This window comes from Denticeps clupeoides, chromosome 15 (assembly GCF_900700375.1).
Source record: "Denticeps clupeoides chromosome 15, fDenClu1.1, whole genome shotgun sequence".
Classification (NCBI taxonomy): Eukaryota; Metazoa; Chordata; class Actinopteri; order Clupeiformes; family Denticipitidae; genus Denticeps; species Denticeps clupeoides.
In genome coordinates, this window is record NC_041721.1 from 749,294 (window position 1) to 770,851 (window position 21,558).

The window sequence follows — 21,558 nt, forward strand, 5'->3', positions numbered from 1 at the left end:
ACTTTTGCTGTAATTTTATTTATAAAGTTGTTTAAACGTTAAAATATAAAAAGCCTTTACCTAATTTTGTATGCACTTTCTGGCTCTTTGCTTGAAATGTATTTCAACACAAAATCAACACCTTACAGAATGTACAGTACAGGCCAAAAGTTTGGACACCTTCTCATTCGATGTGTTTTCTTTATTTTCATTGGTAGATTCTCACTGAAGGCATCAAAACTATGAATGAACACATGTGGAGTTCTGTACTTAAGAGAAAAAGGTGAAATAACTGAAAACATGTTTTATATTCTAGTTTCTTTGCTCTGATTACTGCTTTGCACACTCTTGGCATTCTCTCGATGAGCTTCAAGAGGTCGTCACCTGAAATGCTTCTCCAACAGTCTTGAAGGAGTTCCCAGAGGTGTTTAGCACTTGTTGGTCCAGCTCACCCCAAACCATCTGGACTGGGTTCAGGTCCGGTGACTGTGGAGGTCAGGTCTCCACTTTTTGTTAAGTACATAACTCCACATGTGTTCATTCATAGTTTTGATGCCTTCAGTGAGAATCTACCAACGTAAATGGTCATGAACATAAAGAAAACACGTTGAATGAGAAGGTGTGTCCAAACTTTTGGCCTGTGCTGTATATATATTTACTATTTTTATTAAGTACTGTTTTTATTTTTTTTTACTCGGACTCGTGGTACCGCAGGCGGCCGCCAGGGGTCGCCAAACGGCCGCTTTTCCGGCCCGGTCCGCGTCGCCGCTCCGGGCCGCTGATTGGAGGACGGGCGGAACAGCGGTCGCGTTACGCCGGCCAGGAATGCTGCTGCTCCCCGCCCGTGAAACGGGAGACGCGGCGCGACACGCCGGGAAGATTTTGTCACCAAAATCCGCGTCCCGCTGGAATAGCACCCGCGCAGCCGCGTGATTCGTTTCTGTATTTGTGGATTTATTTTATTTCATTTCGATTGTAATTCTTTCTCTTTCTTTTTTACCGGGGAGCAGCGAGGAGGTAAGCGGCCGTTCCGGATCCCCGTCGCCGGGATTTTTACTCTCGTTCCGGTTGTAGAAGAAAAGTTTGTTGAGGCGTTTTTTCCACTCGTGTCCAGGCCTGTTTGCGTTTGGATTTAATTTCTTCACTCGTGTGAATATTTAAACGGCGGTAATTTTTTTAATGAACGTCGTGTTATTATTGTCCTCCTCGGCGAGGCCTGTCCCGGCCGTGGAAAGTTGACGTGTCCCGGGTACTAGAACCCAGCACTGAAGTTAAACGCCGTAAAAGGGCCTTTAGGACGTTAGAGTGTCGGTGTGGAGAACTTCTGGTCCAGACATCGAGATAAGATGAAGGTGCTAATAAGATCCAGGTTGTCTGGACATGATTCCCGGGAAAGAAGCCAGGATCTCCAGGGTCTCCAGGATCTCCACCTTGGGGCCTGCTGCGGGTTCTCCTCCTCCTTCCCCCGCCGTCTGGAAGCGCTTTTCTGGGATCATGCTCCTGTTCGTCTCAGTTAAAAGTCCTTAAAGGAGAATTTTGGTCGAACCAGGATGATCAGAACGTTCAGTCCACTTTTCTGACCCCGATCACAGCTTCATATGAATAAAAATCCAACTAATAATATCTGCTGGATTTTAAATGCATGTTGTACATGCGTCTGCATGCAGGCCTTAATTGATTCATGGTGGCTGGTAGTAACCTAGTGGGTAACACATGAACCAGAAGACCCAGGTTCAAACCCCACTTGTGTCCCTGAGCAAGACCCTTTACTCCAGGGGGACTGTCCCTGTCACTACTGATTGTAAGTCGCTCTGTATAAGGGCGTCTGGTAAATGCTGTAAATGTAAATTAACGTAAGAAACTGCAGTGGGAGTCGGTGTTACTAAAATGGAGACCCAGGCTTGTAACTCGGCGTGTTTACAAAAACGAGGAGGACATGTTGGACTGCAGGTCTCGTCCTGATTGGATCTGCTGGTGCTGCAGTCGATCATCATGAAGCAGGCAGCTGAAGGAAGTAAAATAAGCTCACGTGTGTTATTCCGTAGTCCTGCTTCTTCAGTTTGGTTCTGTAATGTGAGTAATTCAACACCCATAAAGGTAGTGGTGTAGTAGTCATGTAGTAGAGGTGCAGAAGTCATGTAGCAGAGGTGCAGTAGTGGTGTAGTAATTGTGTAGTAGGTGTGTGGTAGTGGTGTAGTAGATGTGTGGCAGTGGTGTAGTAATTGTGTAGTAGTGGTGTAGTATATGTGTAGTAGTGGAGTAGTTGAGGTGTAGTAGTGCAGTAGTAGATGTGTAGTAGTGGAGTAGATGTGTAGTAGAGGTTTAGTAGATGTGTAGTAGTTGTATAGTAGTGGTGTAGTAGATGTGTAGTAGAGGTTTAGTTGTAGTGGAGTAGTAATTGTGTAGTATATGTGTAGTAGTGGTGTAGTAGTGGTATAGTAAAATAGTAGTGGTGTAGTAGAGGTGTAGTAGTGGTATAGTAGTTGTGTAGTAGTAGAGGTGTAGTAGAGTAGTAGTAGTGGTGTAGTAGAGGTGTAGTGGTGGAGTAGATGTGTAGTAGTGGTATAGTAGATGTGTAGTAGTGGTGTAGTAGTAGTGGAGTAGTAGTTGTGTAGTAGAGGTGTAGTAGTGGTGTAGTAGAGGTGTAGTAGTGGTGGAGTAGATGTGTAGTAGTGGAGTAGTAGTTGTGTAGTAGAGGTGTAGTAGTGGTGTAGTAGAGTAAAGTTTTTTTAAGTGAAGTGATTGTCACTTGTGATACACAGCAGCACAGCACACAGTGCACACAGTGAAATTTGTCCTCTGCATTTAACCATCACCCTGTGTGAGCAGTGGGCGGCCTTGACAGGCGCCCGGGGAGCAGTGTGTGGGGACGGTGCTTTGCTCAGTGGCACCTCAGTGGCACCTTGGCGGATCGAGATTCGAACTGGCAACCTTCTGATTACGGGGCGGCTTCCTTAACCACTAGGCCACCACTGCCCCAATAGTAGTAGTGGTGTAGTAGAGGTGTAGTAGTGGTGGAGGAGATGTTTAGTAGTGGTGTAGTAGTTGTGGAGTCCAGACTTCTGGCTTGTTCTGTGTGTGTGTGTGTGTATAGAACGTTGGTCTGTGGGGACGTTCTAGTTGAAGTATTTGTTGGTTGGTTTCTGCGTTTCTGCCATGGTGATTCCGATCCTGCTCCGGCAGGACACAGCGTTCCCGCTCTTCCCAGCGTTCTAGTGGGCCCTGCCGGCGTGGGCGTGGGCGTCTGAGGGCGGGGCCGATGGCTGAGAGATAACGCGCTTTTTCCGTGTCACTGTTCGTTTAATCAAATAACGCTCTGCGATCTGCTTCGGCGTGAATGCGGTCCAGATGTCGGACGGAGTAGAATCCTGGAAGTCGTGAGTTCTCCTCACTGGCTCCTCCCCTTTTTAACTTTATTTTGAAAGTCGAAAAAAAAGACGCAGCGAGCGTGAGATTAGTGGGAGCGGTGATGAACTTTATTACCTTCTAATGTTCGTTCACGTGTAGAAGTTTTTATTTTGACCTCGAAGTTGTCTTCGCGTTGAAGACCTGCGGGTCTCCGGAAGCGTCCAGGAGCGGAGAACAAAGGGCCAGTGTTGTTCGGGGTGAGCCAGAGCGCGGCGAGGGGCGGAGTTTCACCTGTCCTCTCTTCTCCCGGCGTGAACTTTGGTCCTGCGTCTCAACATCTCGAGTGTTACTGCTGCACGTGTGCGAGGTTGCGGCCAGAAGTTTGATATAAATTTGAAACGGCGTTTTTAATTTGACTTTTTTACTTTAGTTCATTTTCCTCTCAGATGATCTAATGAAAAACCTGCTCATTGATGCTAATTAATTAAAAACGGTCCGTGACCGAGTACGGACGCCGCACCTCTACCAGGAGCTGAAGCTCCTCGTTTTAATTCACTTTGTCCTGCGATCCACCGTCCTCGGTCACTCGTGTCCAACTAGAGGACAACGTTCCATCCCGTCCTTGTAAAGAGCGTCAGAACTAAACTGCCACACAAGCCCATTAATTCCGGTTCGGTGTAGATGTTCTCACGGCCGAGAACCTCTGAAGGACCCCAAAACCAGGCTTGAAAGGGCAGACGTTGCCTGGTGCTCCGCGAGGTCTTTAGGCCACGCCTTCTTATCAGGGGTGAGATCTTCGTTCCGCGATCTCACATGGGACAGGAGGGGGTTCATTTCAATTAGCCACGGCTGATCCATCACTCCCAGCTTCCTTCCTCCTTTACCAAACCTGCTGGTGGAGACCATCTCCACGTACTTCCACGTCCCAGACGGCGGTCCATCCTGAGAGTTAACAGCACGTCACGTTTTCATAGAAGGAGACGTTTGTTTGGGTCCAAACGAGGGTGGATTTTGTGCGTTCATCTAACATCTAGTGTTCACAGGAAGCACTTCACTGAACCTTCACTGCTCTCTTGATTCGATACGATTATCAGTCTCACGACTTCACATGTTCTAACGCGTCAGTGAGATGAGAGTCTTCTGGGGTTCAGCACTGGAATTTAAACCGAAATGTCCATTAATTGCTTTTCTTTCCCGTCCCGTCCCGCAGCTGGACTTGTCATGAGCAGTCGGTTTGCAGATGAGCACAGACAGGATCTCCTGATTCCGACCAGCGCTGCCTCGGTGACCTTTCCCATCATGCTCTGCCATTTTGGCTGCCCTGTGAGGTGAGACTTCTTCCTCCTTTTCCTCTTGCTGTGTTTTATTTATCACCAGCGTTCTCATTGTAATTTAGGTTTAATTGGTGATCAGGAAGTTAAAAGCTTTTTGACTTTCAAGTGTGCCTGTTAACACATGTTTCTTTGCATCTACAGGACTTTTGCTAATTATTATAAATAATTATTAAAAAGAGCAAATAAGCCAGCTGTGTGTTAAAAAGTTTAGTACTTTGGTTTCCAGATACAGTAAATATGAGGTCAACTGAAATAATGCATCATTTTCAGATGAAGCAGCATGTTGAAAAAAGGGGGCGGTCTTTATGGTCTTTTTTATGACGTGTTTGTTGGAGGGGAGGGGCCTGAGTGGGCGTGGTCCTGTGAGCTTTTACAGATTTGCCTGCTGCTTTAATTATAGCACATTGCCCTTGTTTTCTGCGCTGCTTTCTATATATAGCATCTTGTCCCTGAACTGTTGAGTTTCTTCGCTGTAATTTGCCCCGTGGAGGTCACATGACTTGTGTTATGGGTGTCGACCGGTCCTGTTTTAGCCTCAAAACCATAGTGTGAGGTGCTCTGGTTCAAAACATGTTTTAAAGGGTTTTCCAGCGTTCCTCACACCACACCCCTCTCCAAAACCGTGTTTTGGGCTGCTTGAGCGCATTTTACGCCCCATTTTCAGGGGGCAGGTGAAGGTCATTTCATTATGGCTCTTCTGAAAGTGAAGTGATTGTCATTGTCACACGGTGAAACGCATCCTCGGTATTTAACCGTCGCCCTTGGTGAGCAGTGGGCACCATGACAGGCGCCCGGGGAGCAGTGTGTGGGGACGGGACCTTCATCACGGGGACCTCAGTGGCACCTCGGCAGGTCGGGATTCGAACCGGCAACCTTCTGATTACGGGGCCGCTTCCTTAACCGCTAGGTTAAGCTCCACCCACTTGAATTATAGAAATGTTATAGAAATGTTATAAATAAAATGTCCTCCAGCAGTTCACGCCACCACACGTGCCGCCATCTCCACCACCAGCGCGGACAAGGCGGAGTAAACAGCCATTTTAATCTGAGCTCCGCCCACTCTCTTACGCCGGGAATTCACACATTATCAGTGTCCCCGAAGCACGGCCGACGTTGCCAGGTTAGGGACATCAGCCGGGGGGTCGAGCTGGGACACGGAACGTTGTCATTAGGCGTGTGACGCACTCGGCCCTCGGCTGAAGATAGCAGCTGCTTTTCTGGGATTCCGGAATGTGCCTGAGCTTGTGCCTGGTCCCGATGGGAAATTACAGGCCTGGCCGGCTTCTTCTGGTAGTTGTAGTGTGAGCCTGCCGGTAGTGTCCTAGTCCACGAAGTGACTGGATGCAGTCGAACTCCTCCTGACTGTGTCTGAACTCCGGTCCATAGTAGGATAAGACGGAAAGGTCCGTACATCTTTAATAAACAAACGCAGAGAGAAAAAGTCCTCTCATGTTACTGAATCATCAACTGGGTGACTTGGGAAAAATATGGCGCGCTGCGCACTTCCGGCTCGCGGTACGCGGATTGAAATGACTCACAAGTAAGAACGTGAAAATTCCGTCGCCTCCTAGTGGCTGGCTGCGGTACAGCAAATATGAGTCTGGCTGAAAACAATAACAGAAATATGGAAGGAAATGAATTAATATATCAAATAATGATATATTAGTAAAAATACAGTGATGACCCTGCTGCTGGGTCTTAAATTTTATGAAACTGGATTTAAAAACGTCTTGAATTTGGCTTCCTTTAACCTGACGAGAGAGAGAGAGAGAGAGAGATATATATATACACACACACACACACACACACTATATAGTGTATTGTAGTGCATTTATATATATATATATATATATATTAGAGGTGGGCATAGATTAATTTTCTTAATCTAGATTAATCTCACTGTAATCTTGGAATTAATCTAGAGTACTCTAAATTAATCTAGATGAATCTATATTTTAGATCTGATGTGGTAATTTCACAGTTCGAAGACTCGTTCTCGCCCCCTACAGTGCAATTCGGCTAGGTATACATCCGCGCTAACCATTTAACTAACCATTTAACTCCGGCACAATAGCTTGCGTAGTATAGACCCGGCTCCCAACACAACTTTGTGAATAGATTAACGGCGATATTTTTTTATCGCCGATAAGAGTCTCACGTTAACGCAGCACGTTAACGCCGATAACGGCTCACCACTAATATATATATATAAGTGTGTGTGTGTGTGTGTGTGTGTGTTTACTAGTTCTTTTAGTCAAGAGATCTGACCTTGGTAATGTGATATTTCTGAGCATTTCCCCCAAATCTGCCCCATATTGAATATGACTGGAATCCTGGGCCCCGCACGTATCTGGCGGCGTTGACTTAGTGAAGGCAGGTATATGGTGGATGGTTTGGGGTTTTGGTGAAGATGAGACTCAAGCGGACACGCGGCCCGGAGCCGAGAGGTCTGGCCGACCCAGCAGCCATCTGAAGAGGCGGCGAGGGGCGCGGCGAGGGGGTGGGCGGTGCGTGCCGGCACACGCTCACACGCGGGCGCCACTGATGTGTGTTTAATGCAGCCCCGTGGACCGTGGGCGCGGTCGCTGCGCAGTGGGCCTTTTATTGATCGCCCTGGATGAAAGGGCTGGTCGTGGCTGTGTGTCACGTGACCTTTTGTTTACAATAGCAGTTTTTTTTGTTTGGTTTTAACACCTCCATCGGCTCGAACGATTTTTATCTGTGCCGAGATGCACTCAGACTGTGTACGTGTGGCACGTGTTGCGTTATGTGATTGGTCAGCTGCAGGTAAAACCCCTCCCCCGATCTCAGTCATGTGGTCGGCATGGTTACGTAAAACTGTGATTTAAACACCGTTACGTGCTCCGGTGTTACCAGGTTACTCGGCTGGTCGCACCGTTACACGGTGATTATGAACTGATGAGTAGTGGTTTGGATTTGTATCTTGTATCTTTGTATCTTTCATATTCCAAATAGAAAATAAATGCATTTTACAGTTTTATTCAGTGGGATTTCCAGGGATTTGTTTACATTTACAGATCATGTGACTAATGAAAAAGAGTCACCTGACATTATAAAATGCATCGCATGGTATTTCAGTTGCTGCCTTGGACCATAATGTATTAAATGGTTGTGTAAACCGTGTATACAGTATATACATTTAATATAAATGTTCAAAAATGACACAGAAGTTGCAGGATTTGTACGTGTGTGTGTATATGATACATTTTTAGCTTTTTCATTGCAGGTTTGTGAACAAGAGGAAGAAAATTTAAGGCCTTCGCGCCATTTGCTGCAGGCTCCGTTCCACCTGAACATCAGAATCTCCTCCAGGACATCGCTCAGCTCCACACACATGAAGCTCCTGCACATCTTCATCACGGTCCTGGTAGCCGCTTCCCGGCTCTTCCTTCCAGCTGGAGGTGATGAATATCTCTGTTACACTTCTTCTCCTGTGTAAAGGTGGATGTGATGAATATCTTGGTTAGACTTCTTCTCCTGTGTAAAGCTGGAGGAGATGAATATCTTGGTTATACTTCTTCTCCTGTGTAAAGGTGGATGTGATGAATATCTTGGTTAGACTTCTTCTCCTGTGTAAAGCTGGAGGTGATGAATATCTTGGTTAGACTTCTTCTCCTGTGTAAAGCTGGAGGTGATGAATATCTTGGTTAGACTTCTTCTCCTGTGTAAAGCTGGAGGTGATGAATATCTTGGTTATACTTCTTCTCCTGTGTAAAGCTGGATGTGATGAATATCTTGGTTAGACTTCTTCTCCTGTGTAAAGCTGGAGGAGATGATATATCTTGGTTAGACTTCTTCTCCTGTGTAATGCTGGAGGTGATGAATATCTTGGTTAGACTTCTTCTCCTGTGTAAAGCTGGAGGAGAAGAATATCTCGGTTAGACTTCTTGTCCTGTGTAAAGCTGGAGGAGAAGAATATCTTGGTTGGACTTCTTCTCCTGTGTAAAGCTGGAGGTGATGAATATCTTGGTTATACTTCTTCTCCTGTGTAAAGGTGGAGGTGATGAATATCTTGGTTGGACTTCTTCTCCTGTGTAAAGCTGGAGGTGATGAATATCTTGGTTATACTTCTTCTCCTGTGTAAAGCTGGATGTGATGAATATCTTGGTTGGACTTCTTCTCCTGTGTAAAGCTGGAGGAGAAGAATATCTTGGTTGGACTTCTTCTCCTGTGTAAAGCTGGAGGTGATGAATATCTTGGTTAGACTTCTTCTCCTGTGTAAAGCTGGAGGAGATGATATATCTTGGTTAGACTTCTTGTCCTGTGTAAAGCTGGAGGAGAAGAATATCTTGGTTGGACTTCTTCTCCTGTGTAAAGCTGGAGGTGATGAATATCTTGGTTATACTTCTTCTTCTGTGTAAAGCTGGATGTGATGAATATCTTGGTTAGACTTCTTCTCCTGTGTAAAGGTGGAGGTGATGAATATCTTGGTTGGACTTCTTCTCCTGTGTAAAGCTGGAGGTGATGAATATCTTGGTTATACTTCTTCTCCTGTGTAAAGCTGGATGTGATGAATATCTTGGTTGGACTTCTTCTCCTGTGTAAAGCTGGAGGAGAAGAATATCTTGGTTGGACTTCTTCTCCTGTGTAAAGCTGGAGGTGATGAATATCTTGGTTAGACTTCTTCTCCTGTGTAAAGCTGGAGGAGATGATATATCTTGGTTAGACTTCTTGTCCTGTGTAAAGCTGGAGGAGAAGAATATCTTGGTTGGACTTCTTCTCCTGTGTAAAGCTGGAGGTGATGAATATCTTGGTTATACTTCTTCTTCTGTGTAAAGCTGGATGTGATGAATATCTTGGTTAGACTTCTTCTCCTGTGTAAAGCTGGAGGTGATGAATATCTTGGTTAGACTTCTTCTCCTGTGTAAAGGTGGAGGTGATGAATATCTTGGTTAGACTTCTTCTCCTGTGTAAAGCTGGAGGTGATGAATATCTTGGTTAGACTTCTTCTCCTGTGTAAAGCTGGATGAGATGAATATCTTGGTTATACTTCTTCTCCTGTGTAAAGGTGGATGTGATGAATATCTTGGTTAGACTTCTTCTCCTGTGTAAAGCTGGAGGAGATGATATATCTTGGTTAGACTTCTTGTCCTGTGTAAAGCTGGAGGAGAAGAATATCTTGGTTGGACTTCTTCTCCTGTGTAATGCTGGAGGTGATGAATATCTTGGTTATACTTCTTCTCCTGTGTAAAGCTGGATGTGATGAATATCTTGGTTAGACTTCTTCTCCTGTGTAAAGCTGGAGGAGATGAATATCTTGGTTATACTTCTTCTCCTGTGTAAAGGTGGAGGTGATGAATATCTTGGTTATACTTCTTCTCCTGTGTAAAGCTGGATGTGATGAATATCTTGGTTAGACTTCTTCTCCTGTGTAAAGCTGGAGGTGATGAATATCTTGGTTAGACTTCTTCTCCTGTGTAAAGCTGGATGTGATGAATATCTTGGTTAGACTTCTTCTCCTGTGTAAAGCTGGAGGTGATGAATATCTTGGTTAGACTTCTTCTCCTGTGTAAAGCTGGAGGAGATGATATATCTTGGTTAGACTTCTTCTCCTGTGTAAAGGTGGATGTGATGAATATCTTGGTTAGACTTCTTCTCCTGTGTAAAGGTGGATGTGATGAATATCTTGGTTAGACTTCTTCTCCTGTGTAAAGCTGGAGGAGATGAATATCTTGGTTATACTTCTTCTCCTGTGTAAAGGTGGATGTGATGAATATCTTGGTTAGACTTCTTCTCCTGTGTAAAGCTGGAGGAGATGAATATCTTGGTTATACTTCTTCTCCTGTGTAAAGGTGGATGTGATGAATATCTTGGTTAGACTTCTTCTCCTGTGTAAAGCTGGAGGAGATGAATATCTTGGTTATACTTCTTCTCCTGTGTAAAGGTGGATGTGATGAATATCTTGGTTAGACTTCTTCTCCTGTGTAAAGCTGGAGGAGATGAATATCTTGGTTATACTTCTTCTCCTGTGTAAAGGTGGATGTGATGAATATCTTGGTTAGACTTCTTCTCCTGTGTAAAGCTGGAGGAGATGAATATCTCGGTTATTCCCCAGACGTGCCTATTTTTAGCTGCAGGGAAGGAGAGAGAAGGTTTCCTTAGATCAGAGCCAGAACACTGGCCATCAATTATATTAACAACATAAATTAATATTGTATTATTAGGTTGTTTATGATGGCTGAGTGTCTCAAATTTGGATTTCAATATTAACCTGCAATCGTCCAAAACATGATTAATTATACTGTAAATTCTCTTTAGTCTTAGTTCATACAGTCAGTGTATGGTTTATGACGTGTGTGTGTGTGTGTGTGTGTGTGTACGGACTGAAGGTGTCAGTATTCTGGCTTGTTTCCGTGGTAACTGGTGTGGTCTGGATGTGTTGTAAACGACAGGACGGGGCAACTCGGCTCGCTGCCCAGACTCCACTACAGGAAGCTTGTTGGGACGCTGCATTTCCCGCCCGACACTTTAACCGTTTCCTGTATTACAGCTACTGGACGGTCATTACTGTAAACACACACACACACACACACACACACACACACACGACGAGCCCACTGGAAACTCTACTCAGCAGCTGCTAGGAAATGAATGGATGTGTGTGTGATTACAACTGCTCCTGGATCAGCTGTTGCCCTGCCTGCATGTGGCACTGGAGGGTAACTAGAAGGGCTACAAGCCACCAGGGCGTGTCTACAGCTTCCTGTGGGCGGGGAACTCGGCCAAGACACCCAGACTCTATTAAACAAGAACGTCGAAGAACATTTTCATATGATATAGAATATAGGTGGGTGGTGGTAGCCTAGCAGGTAACACACTCGTCTACGAACCAGAAGACCCGGGTTCAAACCCCACTTACTACCATCGTGTCCCTGAGAAGGACACTTAACCCTGAGTGTCTCCAGGGGGGGACTGTCCCTGTAACTACTGACTGTAAGGCGCTCTGGATAAGGGCGTCTGGTAAATGCAGTAAATGTAAATGCATAGAATCCCGGGTTTTTTTTTTTGTTAATATGAATAATCACTGCATAATGTGAAGTTCAGTCGGACATGAGTTCCAGATTTTATTACCGGTTATGATATAGAATCACATTTTTTTTGTTAATATGAATAATCACTGCGTGATGTGATTTGGACCCCGGGCTCCCAGCCTTGGCCCCTGGATTCCTGTCTGCAGATTTACCACCTTCCACGTTCGTTATCGCCTCGTGGTGAAACGTCTGAAGATGCTGGCGCCTGCTCCTCAACTTGCTTCATCAGATAGGAGATATATACAGTGTGTGTGTGTGAGTGTGTGTGTGTGTGTGTATATATAAAGCATTTTATTTTTCACGCTCCAGGTGAGCAGGGCTGATGCCGTCTGAAAGGAGAATTCCTCTCGTCTGCTGCGTATCGGAAAAATCTGTGAGTCACACAGGGGAGGAGGAGGTGAAATGAGGGGAGAAACGGGCGTGGTTAGACAACAGAGAGCACGAGGACCACAGACAGGCCCTCTGGTGTTTATTACAGGAGGCGCTTCATCCGCCACCATCTCCTCTGACCCAGAATTTCCAAACCAAGAAACCAAGGGTTCCTACTTTTATTCTGTGTGTGTTAATCCCTCAAACACGCCTCTTCTCTGGCTCTGTACACACTACCAGTGAAGATTCTGGACGCCTCGACTCGATTATTCCGTATCTGTTCGGTGAAACGCGTTGGACTGAGTAGCCGTGGTAGACTGGACTTCTGGAATGTGCTTCAGGTGGCCAGAACCCCGACTATGTGCTCCAGGGGACAGGAGTGAAGTCCCCGTCAGACCACCGGCAGTCCCGAGCTGACGGCTCCACGGCCGCCCCCGAGGACGCCGCCCCTTTCCTGAGCTGCTACTGTTCTGGCCACTGTCCTGACGACGCGGTCAACAACACCTGCAGGTGTGTGTGTGTGTGTGTTTTTGGTGTGTGTGTGTGTGTGTGTGTTGCAGTATTTAAATTCAGTGGTTTTGGGGTCCAGGACCAATGGGCAGTGCTTCGCCATCATCGAGGTGGACGATCACGGGGAGACCCTGCTGACCTCCGGCTGTATGAAGTATGAAGGATCGCACTTCCAGTGCAAGGTAGGCCCTCCGACCACAGGTTGAAGGTGGTGCTGCTGCTGCTGCTGCTGCTGATGATGTGTGATGTTCCTCAGGATGTTGAGAAGGCCAGGAGGACGATAGAGTGCTGCTCGGTGGACTTCTGCAACAAAGACCTGCAGCCGACGCTTCCACCCCTCACTATAGAAGGTGAGTCTGACGTCAGTAGATCCATAGACCACTGAGATCTATAGAGCATCGCTCTATCAAGCTAACATCTCATCAGCAGTTATTTCAGTTATTTCCAGCTACTAGTAGTTAGCTGTGAGGGCTTCCTACTCTCAAAACCTTTTACACTGTTAAAATGAAGTATTATATAGATCATTTCTTTATTTGGTTTTTGTAATTTCTCTTATTAAATTTGAAGTAGCAGCGTTTTCCGTGATGTGGTTGGTTCTATTTGACTTCAGTAGACCTAGATCTAGATCAGATCTAGACAGTATAGCTCTATCATCGCACAGCTCTATTGATAATAGAGCTCTGATTTTGGTAAATAATTTTTTTTGCAGGTCCAATGTTTGACAGTGTCCACTGGCTGGCGTTACTCATCTCGCTCACAGTGTGCTGCTTCTGCCTCATCATCGTCACCATCACCTGCTACTACAGGTGGCGGCCGCCGCCGTTCGTCGCCGTTACGCTTCCTGCCGCTTGTCTGAGTTGTCGTGTTTTGGCCGCAGGTTTAAGCTGCAGGCCGAGAGGCGGCGCTACCCGAGCGCCCGGGAGCAGGACGAGGCCTTCATCCCCACTGAAGAGTCTCTGGAGCACCTCCTCAGCCAGGCCAGCACGGGCAGCGGCTCAGGGCTCCCCCTGCTGGTGAGAGCGGTGAAGCTGGCTCTGTTGGTTTTGGAACATTTTCCGATAATGCACATCTGTTTATGGAAGGACTTGCATGTATTATTAATTTACCTTTTTGTAAAAAATATTACCAACGAAACAGTAGAAACATTTTGAAGTGATTATTTTCACTGACTTGTGTTCGCATTGATAAAACTTTGATATTTGTGCCAGGGAACCGTGGCCATATTATTTTCCGTACCATATTATTTTCCCTACCATATTAATTTATAAAGCCATTTAAAACACGAGGGCGAATGAAACAAAAACGTTTTTTATTTCTAATGAGGCTATTAAGAAATGTGCTGCGGCTCCACAATAAATGTGTGTGTGTGCAGGTGCAGCGCACCATCGCCAAGCAGATCCAGATGGTGCGGCAGCTGGGGAAGGGCCGGTACGGGGAGGTGTGGCTGGGACGCTGGCGTGGCGAGAAGGTGGCGGTGAAGGTCTTCTTCACCCGCGAGGAGGCCAGCTGGTTCCGCGAGACCGAGATCTACCAGACCGTTCTCATGAGGCATGAGAACATCCTTGGTATGTTACGCCCGAACCTCGAACCCCCGGAATTATCATATCTCACCCACGCGTCTGGTAATGGTATCATTGGTCATTTTGAAAAAATTAATTTGCATTTCTATTATTTCTAATGTGCATGTTTTATTTAGATGATTTAAAAAGTCTTTTTTCAAAATTCCGCCTTGGTGGGACGAGGACGAGAGTGACCTGAAGAACTTGAGGGGACATTCGCAGAAAAATGACGTTCATTTGCTATATTATTTTAAATTGTCAATCAAACCCATTTATTTTGCCCGATCGGTGGGGTTTGTTGCTGGTTAAGAGTTGGTTCCTTCTCTCGCCGCAGGGTTCATTGCAGCCGACATTAAAGGCTCAGGCGCGTTCACCCAACTCTTCCTGATCACGGACTACCACGAGAGCGGCTCGCTGTACGACTTCCTGCGCTTCAGCACGCTGGACACGCCGGCGCTGCTGCAGCTGGCCTACTCCACCGCCTGCGGTCTCTGTCACCTGCACACCGAGATCTACGGCACGCAGGGCAAGCCCGCCATCGCACACCGCGACCTCAAGAGCAAAAACGTCCTGATGAAGAAGAACGGCAGCTGCTGCATCGCCGACCTGGGACTCGCCGTCAAATTCAACAGGTGCAACCTTGTCCAGAGCGCCTTACAGTCAGTAGTGCAGGGACAGTCCCCCCTGGGGACACTCAGGGTTAAGTGTCCTGCTCAGGGACACAATGGTAGTAAGTGGGGTTTGAACCCGGGTCTTCTGGTTCACAGGCGAGTGTGTTACCCGCTAGGCTACTGGCACCCATCATGCAACTTCATTCCTCCTAGGATGATAATGGACTAGATTGTTCCTGAAGGGAAATTTAGGAATTGGAATATCTGGAGTAGATATAGGAATGGGAATATCTGGAGTAGATATAGGAATGGGAATATCTGGAGTAGATATATAGGAATGGGAATATCTGGAGTAGATATAGGAAATGGAATATCTGGAGTAGATATAGGAATTGGAATATCTGGAGTAGATATAGGAATTGGAATATCTGGAGTAGATATAGGAATGGCAATATCTGGAGTAGATATACATTTACATTTACAGCATTTATCAGACGCCCTTATCCAGAGTGACTTACAATCAGTAGTTACAGGGACAGTCTCCCTGGACCAACTTAGGGTTAAGTGTCTTGCTCAGGGACACAATGGTAGTAAGTGGGATTCGAACCCGGGTCTTCTGGTTCATAGGCGAGTGTGTTACCTACTAGGCTACTGGCACCCATCATGCAACTTCATTCCTCCTAGGATGATAATGGACTAGATTGTTCCTGAAGGGAAATTTAGGAATGGGAATATCTGGAGTAGATATATAGGAATTGGAATATCTGGAGTAGATATATAGGAATTGGAATATCTGGAGTAGATATATAGGAATTGGAATATCTGGAGTAGATATAGGAATGGGAATATCTGGAGTAGATATAGGAAATGGAATATCTGGAGTAGATATAGGAATGGGAATATCTGGAGTAGATATATAGGAATTGGAATATCTGGAGTAGATATAGGAATGGGAATATCTGGAGTAGATATAGGAAATGGAATATCTGGAGTAGATATATAGGAATTGGAATATCTGGAGTAGATATAGGAATGGGAATATCTGGAGTAGATATAGGAATGGGAATATCTGGAGTAGATATAGGAATGGGAATATCTGGAGTAGATATAGGAATTGGAATATCTGGAGTACAGTCGGATCTGTTCTTGGGGTTTGTTGCACACTTTGCATTTTCAGCGCAGATAGACCTTCATGTTTTTTTTTTTCCGTAACGACTCTGTCAGGGACAGTAACGAGGTGGACCTTCCCATGAGTGGCCGTGTCGGGACTCGCAGGTACATGGCGCCGGAGGTTCTGGACGAGAGTCTGAACAAGAACCACTTCCAGGCCTACCTGATGGCCGACATTTACAGCTACGGTCTGATCATCTGGGAGATGGCCCGCCGATGTGCATCAGGAGGTGGGCGACCGGCACACACATCGGCCACCTTCCCGATCCAGGAACTCTGAATCACAAACTAAATGCTCCCGTCCAGGTCTGTCCGAGGAATACCAGTTGCCGTATGGGGACATGGTGACGTCTGAGCCGTCCATCGAGGACATGAGGGAGGTGGTGTGTGTGAAGGGCCTGCGACCCACCGTGTCCAACCGCTGGAACAGTGACGAGGTGAGCAGACCGGGGCAGCCGATTAAATAATCACCACGCAGAACTAGAACTATAGATACAAGCAGGATGACAAATTAATACAACTATAAAAACAGAAGGAAATAAAGAATAAATTCATATGCAGTAGTTCGTGTCTGATTCATGTAGCCTAAGAGAATGCAGATGTTCTCTTTGTTGGGCCTCTAGGTGTGTGTGTGTATGTGAGTTTGTGTGTGCGTGCATGCGTGTTTGTGTGTGTTTGTGACTGTGTGTAAGTTTGTGTGTGCATGCATGCATGTGTATTTGTGTGTGTACACGTGCATGCATGTTTGTGTGTGAGTGTGTATGTGTGAATGTGAGTGTCTGAGTTTGTATGTGCATGCATGCGTGTTTGTGTGTGTGTGTGTGTGCGTGCATGTGTTTGTGTGTGCATGCATGCGTATTTGTGTGAGTGACTGAGATGAGTTTGTGTGTGCGTGCATGCGTGTTTGTGACTGTGTGTAAGTTTGTGTGTGCATGCATGCATGTGTATTTGTGTGTGTACACGTGCATGCATGTTTGTGTGTGAGTGTGTATGTGTGAATGTGAGTGTCTGAGTTTGTATGTGCATGCATGCGTGTTTGTGTGTGTGTGTGTGTGTGTATGCATGCGTATTTGTGTGAGTGACTGAGATGAGTTTGTGTATGCATGCATGCATGTTTGTGTGTGAGTGTGACTGCGTGTGTGTCACTGTGAGTGACTGTGAGTTTGTATGTACATTCATGCGTATTTGTGTGAGTGACTGAGATGAGTTTGTGTGTGCGTGCATGCGTGTTTGTGTGTGTTTGTGACTGTGTGTAAGTTTGTGTGTGCATGCATGCATGTGTATTTGTGTGTGTATACGTGCATGCATGTTTGTGTGTGAGTGTGTATGTGTGAATGTGAGTGTCTGAGTTTGTATGTGTATGCATGCGTGTTTGTGTGTGTGTGTGTGTGTGTGTGCGTGCATGTGTTTGTGTGTGCATGCATGCATGTTTGTGTGTGAGTGTGACTGCGTGTGTGTCACTGTGAGTGACTGTGAGTTTGTATGTACATTCATGCGTGTTTGTGTGAGTGACTGTGTGTGTCCCTGGGCACTTTTGAATGAGTTTGACATTGGATGACCTGATCCAAATTGTCCCCTGCTGACCTTGCTGTGTCCCCGCTGTCCCCAGTGTCTGCGCGCCGTGTTGAAGCTCATGTCCGAGTGTTGGGCCCAGAACCCGGTTTCCCGCCTCACGGCGCTGCGCATCAAGAAGACTCTCGCCAAGATGGTGGAATCTCAGGACGTCAAAATATGACTGGCGAAGGGACGTCCCCTTTTCTTTTAGTGAGACGTAGGACCCTCGTGCAGACTTTTATCCCGCCGCCCCGAACCCTCCATTTCTGGGTGTTTTGCACACACAGCAGCTGTGCTTTCTGTGAAAGCCGAGGAGATGCCCTCTGAGACTGGAATTATGGGCGCAGGGGACGGGGTGGTGCAAAGCATTTTGGGAGAACGCTGGTGCTGCCGCTCAGCTGTTCTGTGCCCTGGGGGCATGAACTCTGACCCCTGACCCACTTGGCAGCTGTGGGTGAAAAATGCCACATGGATTTTAGCATCTAAACTATGTATTGCCTAATAATAATAATAATTATAAATTTCCTAATAGTTATTTAAGAATTAATCCTGTGAAGAATCCATTTATATTGTCCGTTTTCCGTCTTTTTATTTAATCTGTCCACGTTCGGTGTGAATGCAGTGGGGTTTTTTAATCTTCTTTTCTTGCTGTAACAGCCTCAGAAAAACTCAGGTGGTTTTCTCACCGCTAATATTTACTTATCAGAGCAATAAACCGCTATCTGTAGACCTGAGTCCCCGCAGAGGACGGAGTTCCAGTGCAGGGTTCGCTCTGCATTTACCAGGCGGGCGAAGCTCATATGACCCCCATCTTTTTATATATGTAATATATATAGAATTTTATATACGTTTCCATAATCATAAAGCCTGAGAGGTCATTTGGGTTTGGGACTGAAGAGCCCGTATATATATATCCAAACCAAAACAAAAAGTCCCACACACAACATGGCAGATTTTGGAATATGTATTTGAATTTGGGAGAGTGTACTGCGAATGTTGGTAAAATGTAAAAGGAGAATTTCTTTTTGTACTCTTGGCCCCCTTTTAAAAAGCGCTGATCTCGAAGTCTGTCCTGTGTCCCTATGCCAGTTACTGTCCGTGTTTAAAGCAGTTTTTAAAGCCAGTCTAAGCTCGTCTGTACATAGTCCTGAGTGAATAATTGACCTGAACAGTCCTTTCTGTCCATATTATGCGTTGCTTGTGTGTAGAGGAAACTCTGACAGGTTCTTTTGTACAACGTCTGGTTTAAAGAAATGTGCCTTATGTTTACAGGTGAGATCTGTTCTGTACACAGATTGTGTCCAATTTATCAAGTTATCGAGTAAATTGCCTTATTTTACTACACAAACTGATGGTGTTTAGTCCTTTAAATGTGTGCACAGCTCACAGTTAAGTTGACAAATCAAATCTCGGGGCTTCAGCTGAACTTGCCATATATTCGATGGGCTTTTTTCCATGTCATATGAGGAAACAACTCTAGGGGGAGCCACATATATATCAGGAAGATTGCGATTATAGCCATATTCCCATCGTGATCGTGAGTGTTCAACCTGCATCACTGTGGGCTGATGGACGCATTCTGAACGCTCATCTCACCTGAAACGGTGGTAGAACGTCGAGCAGAGTTTACATTGAGTATACGAGCAGATTCGCAATTTTACAAACAATGACGACCTGTTTCTTTCTGTCCTTCTTTTATTTTAGACGCAGCAGACGGCCTCATAACAAGGATGTTTTTATGGTCGTTACGTGTTTTCAAGAAAGATTATTATACTGGTCAATTATTATAGTGGTCAATGGGTGCTGGTAGCCTAGCGGGGTAACACTCGTCTATGAACCAGAAGGCCCAGGTTCAAATCCCACTTCCTACCATCGTGTCCCTGAGCAAGACACTTATCCCCGAGTGTCTCCAGGGGGGGACTGTCCCTGTAACTCCTGACTGTAAGTTGCTCTGGATACTGGTGTCTGTAAAATATAAAAAATATATATAAATGGTATTAACGTGTAATATAAATAATATTAATCGTGTCACGTGGATGAAGGGAGTCTGATAGGTCTGGTCCTCATTGGTGCTTCAGAAACAATGATAATGGTTATTTTTCCATCCCTACTGCTGAGGAAAGATGCTGCATGTTCATGTACGTAGACAAACAGTGGAAGCATCTGTTCAGCTCAGCAGGTATTAAACAACAGTAATAGTTTCAGTGCTTGGATGAAATTGTCCACTAGAGGGCAGACTTGTCACATGGACTGATGGTGAGACACAATGCCGCTAGTCCTGAATGAGACGTGTGGATATGTTCATGTTCCTCTGTAAGACCAGTTTCTTCCCGGGCCTTTGGAACGTCTGCAGAACTCATTTGGACCTGACCCCCCAACCCTCCACTCGATATCCTGACCTCCGGCAGCCCAGATGACACCTCTGCTGGTCATCCAGGAAGCCAGCACATCTCCTCCAGCTCTCCAGCGCTCCACCAGCCGGAGAATCTCGAGTTAAGTTCCTCTGGCTGCAGGAGCTGGAATTTACATCTAACTGTAAAATCCAGGAGAAGCAGAAAACGGACTTTGGTGTGGTTGTCCTTCAGCTTCAGGCTGGGTGCTCCTCCTCAGTGTCCGCCATGGACATGGACGTGGACTGGTGACGCCCCTTAACCTGGAAACCCCGCCCCAACACCGTAATTTGATGGTGTTCAATTGTCCACTTGCAGAATGAGGGGAAAATGTGATGGAAAAATTCTACTGCAGAATAACACAGAGTGAAGGATTTTGACAAAGAAGGGACAAAATGTTGTCCCCAATGTTGCCAGATACACGCAAGGGCAACCAGGGCAACAACATGCACAGAAAATGTCATATTTTTATTTTTTATCCTTATATCACTTTAATGCAGCCATAAATAAATGTAAAGTGTCACTTGTCTAAGCTTCCATCGTTCAGGAGATGCGTTTTTAAATGCGAGGGTGCAGGTTTGGCCAATTGACTTTGGCCAATCAGAAGTCGAGTCTTCATATCTATAGAGCACATTTAAAACAGCAGCAGTTCATCTTTACAATAAATATTTGCATGTCAGATTTAAAGAAAGATCTGAAAATAACAGCCACACGAGTATGTACGGCCTGGACTAAAATTATCCAGAGTTGGTGACGATCTGACGTGTGAAGGTCACATCAGAAGAATAATCCAAATCATCGAGCCACTTACTCCAGTGTATACATTCACATTTACAGCATTTATCAGACGCCCTTATCCAGAGCGTCTTACAGTCAGTAGTTACAGGGACAGTGTCCCCCTGGAGACACTCAGGGTTAAGTGTCTTGCTCAGGGACACAGTGGTAGTAAGTGGGATTTGAACCTGGATCTTCTGGTTCACAGGCGAGTGTCTTACCCGCTAGGCTACTACCACCTGTGTATAGACTATTACACTAGTCCAGGTGAGGTCAGATGAGGAATTAGGGATTCTAAACCCCTACAGAATATGATTCTTGTTTTTATGACTGTATTTATATGCTTCGAAATTCAAGTTATCGTACCTGAGAAGCCTGGAGAGTTCTCGCCCTGCTTCCGTTTCATCTGTTCATTTATAGAGCACTTTCACCTCACTTGCACTTCTCAACAACCTTAATCAACCAAAGTTCTGGACTGGTAATAAAACATGAAAACGTGTTAAAAGGGCCGAGCTATAAAAGCGAAAGTGAAGTGATCGTGACACACAGTGAAACGTGTCCTCTGTATTTAACCATCAACCTTGGTGAGCAGTGGGCACCATGACAGGCGCCCGGGGAGCAGCGTGTGGGGACGGGACCTTCATCAAGGGGACCTCGGTGGACTCCATGACAGTGTGTGGGGCATTGTGACATTAAGATATGGCGGTGCGTTTATAAACTAGTAATAAAACTAAAGTTTAAGTAAAGTGGTCATGCCACTCGGTTCCGGTTAGAAAGATCTAGATCTAGACCGATGTAGAGCGAGTTATGGTGATCTAAGTGCAAGGAGATGAAGGTCTTCACCATGGACAACACCTTTATCTCCAGACTGATCTGGCTTTCAAGATTAAAATCCTGCAGGCCGGTTT

At 45.7% G+C, this 21,558-nt stretch overlaps 1 protein-coding gene across 3 annotated transcripts; it reads left to right on the forward strand.

The window, feature by feature from the left end:
- Positions 1-806: 806 nt before the first annotated feature.
- Positions 807-20,399, forward strand: LOC114765156 (bone morphogenetic protein receptor type-1A-like). 3 transcript variants are annotated; one of them, XM_028955242.1, is made up of 13 exons: positions 807-996; positions 4,538-4,655; positions 7,909-8,083; positions 12,424-12,592; positions 12,672-12,774; positions 12,849-12,942; positions 13,302-13,398; positions 13,470-13,605; positions 13,965-14,157; positions 14,486-14,783; positions 15,987-16,162; positions 16,239-16,369; positions 17,542-20,399. In XM_028955242.1, the coding sequence occupies exons 3-13, from the start codon at positions 8,017-8,019 to the stop codon at positions 17,665-17,667; spliced, it is 1,590 nt and encodes a 529-aa protein (XP_028811075.1). In that variant the 5' UTR covers positions 807-996; positions 4,538-4,655; positions 7,909-8,016; the 3' UTR covers positions 17,668-20,399. The 3 variants fall into 3 exon arrangements, with proteins under 3 accessions (XP_028811075.1, XP_028811077.1, XP_028811076.1); XM_028955244.1 differs by lacking the exon at positions 807-996 and adding an exon at positions 1,128-1,146; XM_028955243.1 differs by lacking the exon at positions 807-996 and adding an exon at positions 3,269-3,356.
- Positions 20,400-21,558: the final 1,159 nt, after the last annotated feature.

Bases quoted from the DNA above. Each gene is read 5' to 3' on its own strand.
- LOC114765156 (XM_028955242.1), top strand. From the start codon at position 8,017: ATGAAGCTCCTGCACATCTTCATCACGGTCCTGGTAGCCGCTTCCCGG. The intron at 13,399-13,469 runs GTGGCGGCCGCC...TTTTGGCCGCAG, and splicing joins ACCATCACCTGCTACTACAG to GTTTAAGCTGCAGGCCGAGA. The intron at 16,370-17,541 runs GTGAGCAGACCG...CGCTGTCCCCAG, and splicing joins ACCGCTGGAACAGTGACGAG to TGTCTGCGCGCCGTGTTGAA.